Source organism: Teleopsis dalmanni, chromosome 2, assembly GCF_002237135.1.
Source record: "Teleopsis dalmanni isolate 2A chromosome 2, ASM223713v2, whole genome shotgun sequence".
In the NCBI taxonomy this organism is placed as follows: Eukaryota; Metazoa; Arthropoda; class Insecta; order Diptera; family Diopsidae; genus Teleopsis; species Teleopsis dalmanni.
In genome coordinates, this window is record NC_051847.1 from 107,252,793 (window position 1) to 107,261,510 (window position 8,718).

Consider the following 8,718-nt stretch of genomic DNA (forward strand, 5'->3'; position numbering starts at 1 on the left):
AAAACTCCTCTAAAATTTAATAAAGCTTCTTTGTCCCTATACAAAGTAAGTCTAGCTTAACAGCAATACTAATACTTTATCTAAAATTTATTATTTTAAAAATGAGTGATGAAATTGAGTTGCTTTATAACAACCAAAACCTTAGTGATGAGTTCGACACCTCACTTTATAATCGCCTAGCAGCAGCTTTAGCCGACGATATGGAATAAGAGGAAGCTATAGAGGAGCATGAAGAAGTAGATCAGGTTCCCAATGATGAAGCAGATAATGATTCAGATTTCATACCAAATGAGGACGATGCATCTGATATTGAAGACGTATTAATTATCGAACCAAATGAACTATTTGATATAGAAGATAACGATGAGGAAGTTCCTGCAACACAACAACAAAGTGTTGGCGAAAAATATTTTTATGATAAAGATGGAACAAAATGGAGTAAAAATGAATTGAATGCCGGTGTTCGCATACGTCAACACAATATTATGCGCTTCCGAGCAGGACCTAAAGAAAAAAACTCCATTCCACTTGAGGTATTTAAGAAATTTTTCACATCAAACATTATCCAAGTCATTATTACCGAAACAAATCGGTATGGAAGAGATTCAGTTAATAAATGGAATGTGGATAATCCCAATAAAGTACAAAAAGTTTGGAGCGATGTTACTGAAGCTGAGATAGATGCATTTATAGTGATACTATGGAATCGTTTTTCGGTAAACAATTACATTTTACACCACAAGTCGTGACTGGCGTTAGTGGGGCAGATACCCTCGAGAAGAAGAAAAATTGCAACATTTATTCAAAAGGTGAAAAACTATCCCGCAAAACCCGTTTCTTTTGCATCAAATGTTCAAATCCAGTTTGTCAACAACATTCTAAAGTTGAATATATATGTTTTAATTGTTGTAATAATAGCCAAATAAATATATATTAGTTTTTGTTAAATTTATATTATTTATTTTAATAAAATAATAAAATGTTACTGCATACAAATGTCACTTTCTTTATTTTTTCGATATTTTTATTAGCAAAAATGTAAAAAAATATGAAGATTAATAAAAATCCAAGCTATAAACAATTTAAAATATATAAATACATCGCATATTAATGCAATAACTCATTAAAGTACTCAGTATTTACGTACAAATGCATGAAAACGCATAAGGGTCTGCCCAGACCCATGAGTACCATACGTGACTATCGAAACATGTGCCCATCGGAGTGTTAAAACGTAAGATTCTTCACTTTTGATTTTTAATAATAATTGAACTTGATGTGGTAATACATTTAGGGATGCCGGTAAATTAAAGGGATGCCGGTAAATCTGATCTTTTGAGACGGGATATATTTCTTGTTCTGGTAAGATATTGAGCGAGTGGGTTTGGATGTACCATTATATTAGTAACGAAGTATTTTTGACTGAATGCGCTGTATAATATCTATGTTTGACGCGCTTTACCCCAGAGTTGGGCCCCGTAAGTCCATATAGGCTTAATCATAGTTTTATATAACAGGACTTTGTGAGCAAGTTGTAATCTTGAATTTTTATTGAGTAACCAATACAATTCAAGGAACCTTAATTTTATTTGTGTTTGTTTTATGGCTATGTGTTGTCTATACGTCAATCGTCGGTCTAAATGAATACGCTTTGGGATGCTGGTATAATAACGTTATTAAGAGTTACAGGTGGACAAGTATCTTTTCTAAGTATAAAGGTTATGTGTGTACTTTTTTATTCATTTACGCGAATGCATCAGTCGTTTAGCCAGTTTTGGATGTCCTTGAGATGAACCTGTAGTTCCTGGGAAGCGGTGAAAGAATTATTATGAACGCTGAGAGGAGCAGTATCGTCTGCAAACGTAGATGATGTTATTTTTTGACTAGTCGGCAAATCCGATGTAAACATGAGGTATAAAACCGGTCCAAGAGCGCTGCCCTGCAGAACTTCAGCATTTACTTCAATATCATATGTGATTGTATCCATAAGTTTTACCTTGAATTTACGTGTAGTTAGGTATGACATCAATAGTTTATGGAAAGAGGCCGGTAAAATTTGCTTAATTTTAAAGATTAGGCCTTCGTGCCATACTTTGTCAAAGTCCTGTGCAATGTCAAGAAATAGGGCAGAGCAGTATTTTCCTTCTTCGGTGAACTTGGTCAATTGTGCTGTGTTTATGCCGGAAACCAAATTGGTGAGTTGGAATGATGTTATTTTCATTAATGAACGGGAGAAGCTTTGTTAACAATAATTTTTCAAATAGCTTAGAAAGGGTTGGCAGTAAGCTAATTGGTCTGTAAAAGGTTACTTGTGTTACGTCCTTGTCAGGTTTTGCGATCATTGTGATTTGAGACGTTTTCCAAGCGAAAGGAAAAAATCTGACTCTATGCATCGCGTTGCATAAAAAAGAAAACATTCTTACAGCAATATCCGGAAGCTGAGATATCATTTCATTGCTTATTAGGTCATGACCAGGAGCTTTTTTTATTTGAAGCTGGCCAATAATTTTCTTGACATCATTAGGACTGGCTTTTATTGAATTCGGACCATTTTCCGCATTTCTAATGCTGGCACTAATTTTAAAATGACCCGTAGGTGAATTGGGTGTGAAAACCGTTTGCAGGTGTTCAGCAAAAGCTAGAGCTTTTTCCTCGTTACTCCTTGCTCATTTTCCGTTTCCCAGCCTTAGAGGTGGTTCAGTTTCCTTTGGGCCTTTTAATCGCTTAGTGGCTTTCCGTAATGAGAGTTTATCTTTTCCGGAAGGGGAGAGGTTTTCCGTAAATTTCAGTATTTTTTCATGCAATTCTTTATCTAAAGTTTCTTTTAATAGCTTAGCTGCTTAGCTGCTAAACATTTTCTTTGCGGATGGAGATCTAGTTCGTTGCCATTCTCTTCGTAAGCGGCGTTTTTCTTTTAAAAGTTTATCAATTAGAGCAGATGTCCTTTTTGGAGGCTTTGTGTCGGGGTGATGCTTGATGGGTGTTGCGTGCACTGCAGCTGCGGTTATAACAGTCGTAAGATCATATAAGGCTAAGTCTATATCTGTTTCACTTCTGAGCTTGGGTTTTAAGTTTATGTGACTGCTAATGTATTTTCGGAATTTAATCCAGTTAGTTTGTGTGGAGGTAAGCTTAAATAATTTTCCGTAGCAGAGTGCTTTATTTGAAACAGTTATCAGGACAGGCGAGTGATCAGAGGACAATTCGCATCAAGTTTGAGCATTTAAGGTTTCGGTCTATGCCTCTGACAACACCAAAATCAATTAAATCAGGAACTTTATATGAGTCTGGTGGCCAATAGAGGTGGTTTGCAAATAATCCTTAGCGAATTCTTCAATTGCGTAATGTTTTAGACGGTTTTTGATTAAAACTGCTGTTCCTCCCCGAGCTTTGCCATCCGGGTGATTAGTATGATAAAATTTATAATCAGGTGTAGAGAGGTGATTTTTATTTGTTAAATGTGTCTCGGGTAAGAGTAAGACGTATTTCATTTGTGTTTAGAAATAATTGGATTTTGACATATTTTTATGGACTTCATTTTGAAACGATAGAGTTTAGTAGTTGGTTCTGAGTTTAAAGGAGTTCATGGAACATCGCTTGCATTGAATTCATGAGTTAATTCATTTGTGAAACAGAGTTCGCTAATTGAGCAATCACCGTCTGTAGGGTAGGTGTTTCCGATTGAATAATATTGCTTGGTATGTTAAAAGAGGTTTTCATAACGTTTGCGTAACTTAATTCACTAGTGTTAGTTGTTGCAATAGGAGCGGCTTGACTTATCTGAGGGAATTGTTCGTTGGTATATATGAAATTACGTGGCGAGATCTTAGGTCTAATAGTTGTTTTATTTTTCAAGTCTTTGTAGACGGGGCATCCTCTATAGTTTGATGTGTGAGAACCTTGGCAGTTGTTGCATTTAATAACAACATCATTTCCATTTTTAGCTGGGCAATCGGACGAGGCATGCAGCTCTCCACAAATCAAACAAACCGAACGTAGTGAACAATAGCTTTTGGTGTGTCCGTATTCGAGGCAGTTATTACATTGAACTATATTTGTACGTGTAAGAGTAAAATTGAATACAAATAAATCACTCTTATAAGTTAAAGTTAAAGTTTAAGTTTTATTGAGTACCGTAAATATAAGTACACACGAAGATATAATATTCAATATACAAACTACCAGCAAGCTATCACACAGCACCGTCGCGATCAAACCATAACCATTGACTGACTTGTTTCGTTTTCGCTTTTGTTTTTTTACCTTCCAATCAGGGCTGCCATCTTCTTACAGCTCGGCCTTTCCTGCTGCTTCGGATCGTCCTCGATCCGTGATTGTCGAGTTGTTTCCTTCGTCTTCGTCAGCACCTTCGTCTTGACCGTCGCAGATCTGAGGTAAAGCACACCATGATTTCATTTTGTCGTTGGAGTAAACCGACGAATAATGGCGCTGAATACGTTGAGAACCAGGTATGTCTTGCACGACATAGCGATCATTACTTAGTACGCGTGTAATTTGAAATGGGCCTTTATATCTGGGTTCAAGTTTACGTGAGGTGCCGGTGCATGGTGCCTCGTATTCAACCACAACCAAGTCTTCAACGTTGTATTTAGTCGATGTTGAGTGCTTTTTGTCATAACGTTGTTTAGCCTTTAGTCGTTCTGCATTCAGCCGCTTTACTGCTTCATTAAGATTGTTCGTTAGATTGTCGTTCAATATATCATCTCGCTGTAGAACAAGCACTATCTTATTCTGCAGTATATCTCGTGGTTTAAAATTGAACAACAGTTCTTGTGGCGTTAGAGAGTATAGTTCTATTGCATCGCTCGACTAAGCCATTTGCTCGTGGTGTTCGTACAGAATTAGATATATGTTGAATGTCGTTCTCGTTGCAGAACCGTTTGAATTCTTTCGATGTGAGTGTTGACCCGCGATCCGATATAATTCTCTGTGGCATTCCCACATAACTACTTATTTCACTGAGGACGTCGATTACATGTCGTGTCGCTGTACTTTTCACTGCTCGAATAATTGTAAAACGTGTGAACGCGTCGATAACAACCAACATGTGCTCTTTTTGTTTTGAGCTTTTCGGAAAGGGACCTAAGTGTTCGACGTGTACGGTTCGGAATGGTATTGGTTCAATTTCGCTAATGTGCAGTTCGCCTTCCTTTTTAACTCCTGGCACCTTATTATATGTGCAGTCGATGCAAGATTTAAAATATGATTTTACAAAGTTACACATGCGAGCAAACCACATATGCTCGCTTATTCGTGCAATCGTTTTCTCTAGACCCAAATGTCCAGCTTTATCGTGGGCGTTATATACAACTTGCCATCGCAATCCTTTTGGAACCACCCAAAGATTTTTGTCTTTCATCTTTTTGTATAGTCTGCCATGCTGTGAAAGAAAATCTTTGCCTACCGTTGCATCGCCGGTTTCCATCCAGCACACTCTTTTTCATTAATGCGCCTGCCAAACCTACAACGCTCGCATCCCTATGTACCTGATGTTCTGCCTTCGCCCTGTATGCTGTCAGCACAAGTCGCGAGACTAAAACTGCCTTTAACTCTTCGAAAGCATCGTTTTCTTTGTTTGTCCACTTAAACGTTTGATCCTTTCGCAATAACTGATTTAATGGAGCGCCAATAACTGCATACCCTGGCACGAATTTTCTAAAATATCCACTTAAGCCAAGAAACTGTCTGACTTCTGTAACGTTTTCTGGTATTTTAAACTCACGTACAGCTTTTGTTTTAGCCATCCCGGGCGAAATACCATCTGGGTTCAAGTCGTGGCCTAAAAATTCAATGGTAGTTTTCAAAAATTCGCACTTACTTAGGTTGAGAGTAACCTTTGCTTTACACAACGCTCTTAAGACACGCTCTAACTTTTCGTCCATTTCGTTCACCGTTACACTACCAATTAGTATGTCGTCCATATAATTCATCATTCATCAGGTTTTACAGTTTCCCTTATCTTAGCGATAAGACGTTGAAAAACTGCCGGAGCATTTTTAAGTCCGAACGGCATTCGCTTGAATTCGTATAATCCTTCGGTTGTAATAAACGCAGTAAACTTTCGACTATTTTCCTCAATGGGAATTTGATAATACCCGCTGTTTAGGTCTAAGACCGTAAAGTATTTAAAACGTTTTGTTTTCTGTAATTGTTCTTCAATATTCGGAGTTGGAAATATTTCTTTTTTCATATGCTGATTTAACCGTCGAAAATCTACACATAACCGATCACTACCGTTTTTCTTTTTCACCATAATTATGGGACTTGCATATTCAGAATTAGATTTACTTATGATGCCACTATCCAGTAATTCCTTTATCATATCTGCGATTACACGTTTCTTTGGTTCAGGTACACGAAACGGTTTTTGGGCTATTGGTATATTAGTATCGAGTTCAATATTTATTTCCATGAGATCGGTGCATCCAATATCACTTACTCCCGTTGCGAACATATCAGAGTATTTGTTCATTACACTAATTAACTCAGTTTTAACAAACCGTTAATCGATTCCACATTTGATTTTATCGACGCATAACTGCTTATGTTCATTTTTCTTAACAATTTCACCGCATACGTTTTCAAAAGTTGTTTCCCCATTTACCACCGTCACTCGCATACTTTTTAACATATCTTGCCCTAGCAAGAGATCCACCTGCAACAGTTCGTTGTCTACTACGTACAGACATACAACTCGCTCAAAGCTGTCTATTTTCATGTTAACGTGTATTTTTGTAAGTACGTAAACAACACCACAACAAAATCCATTTATCTTAAGGGTACATTCTTCTTTAACGCATTTGAGACAATTCGCTGCCATCTGCCTTATCATACTACATTCACTGCCAGTATCGATCAGTGCCGTGAATGTATTATCGTTAATCGAAACAACTTTCTCCAACTGATTGCCTTGAATAACTGTCTTATTCACAGATTTCGTCGTACGTGTTCCTACGCTTTTCTTGCCGCAGTTTTCGGGCTCGTTTCTAGAATGTACTTTTTGGCAGTCAACGCACTTACGTTTACGTTGTGGTTGTGGGCATTTCGAAGAAATGTGTCCCTTTTGTTGGCAATTAAAACACATCAACCGCTTATCGTTGTCGCTTTTTCCATCTGCTTTCATTTCAAAATTTGTTCTTTCGGGTTTAAACGTACGCACCGGCAAATTTTCCGAGTAATCAATTACTGTTTAGCGAAACTCACGCATCGAACTAAAACGATTTGCTGCAATAGCAATTTGCAGTTCACGCTATTTAAGGCTATTTCTCGCATACTTGATAATAGCTAGTTTTTCGCATCGTTTGTGACATTTTAAAGTGTGTAATAGCCTCATCTGGCACACTACTGAACTTGTCGAGCAAGCCTTTAGATAATTCAATCCAACTCGTATATAAGTCCACCGAGGAGTCCAACCAGAGTTTTGCCGCGTCTTTTAACTGGCTATACACCGCTAAAAGCAAACATTTCTCGTCCCACTGGTATGCTGCGTACGCCTTATTTACCCGTTCTATAAATTGCTCGACCGAAATCGAGACTTCATCTGTCGGGTCCAATTGAGGAATCGTTGCCGAAATCTCTTTCACCGAAAATGGACTACGCGCCATGCATGTGACCGCGCTACTAGTTGGAGAATTCGATCGTTTTTGATTAATGCGCGTATTTGTTGCACCGACGTTAAGACTTGTTTGCAACATCTGCATCATTGAGCTGAACATATCTCGTAGTTCAGTAATTTGCTCCTGTACGTTTGCACTGGCCACTTCGATACTATCCGATCCGACGGCTTCACTTAGACGCAGAATTAGTTCATTTGTAAGGCCTTCCGTCGATAGTCCTTCTTCGTGCAGTCGTTCTTTTAATTCCGTTAACTTTAAACTGTTTATTTTTAAGCGCGGCATTATGTTTGCTTCAACCGCTTTTGAATTTCACAACGAAATGAAATTATTTCTCTACTGTCTATGTAATCCGTACAACACGCGTTTCCTTTTTTTTTTTGTTTAATGTCAATTCACATATATTCTTTTTCTTAGTTCGTTCCGCTTTCACTATTGCAACCTTTCGTATCGTTTCGCTAACGCTAATGTTCGCAGTACACACACGCTTACACACACGTTTAGGAATTTAATACGTTCATTCCTTTCGTTTATTTTTACGTGTCGTTGCCGATCGTTCGCTGAATTTTTCGTTATGTCAGCGGAGCACACACATTTGCCCAGCGGAGTCTCACATGCTTACAAAAGGTTGGAATATGAATTACGCGATCGGAATTATTTTAAGGATGATTATACTATTGGAACTATCAGTCAGATTTTTAAAACTCGGGGCGAACTCCTTAAGTTAAACTATAGACCATATATGCAAGTAAATTCAACACATTGTTTATTATGTAATTTAGACCAGCCAGAGGACATAATACACTTTATTGGATTATGTCCAATTCTGAAAGAAATGCGCTACAAATTCTATAGGAAGCACACTCTTACAGAGGAGGAAATAATAGAGGCATTAAACGGGGAAAACTGGACCGCACTCTCTGGCTATGTTAAAGATGCAATTAATTACAGACATAGAATAATAAATGAACATTTTTAGTTTTAAATAAAATAGAATAAGAACAAGAAAAATATTTACAATTCTACTTAAATATTATGTAAAATATACTTAAATTAGCTTTAGAACACTTCATTATTAGTTAAT

At 37.4% G+C, this 8,718-nt stretch overlaps 1 protein-coding gene across 1 annotated transcript; it reads right to left on the reverse strand.

Moving 5' to 3' along the window:
* Positions 1-6,523: 6,523 nt before the first annotated feature.
* LOC119675351 lies at positions 6,524-7,144 on the reverse strand. The gene has a single exon (XM_038086547.1). It carries the CDS (start codon positions 7,142-7,144, stop codon positions 6,524-6,526), a length of 621 nt encoding a protein of 206 aa, XP_037942475.1.
* Positions 7,145-8,718: the final 1,574 nt, after the last annotated feature.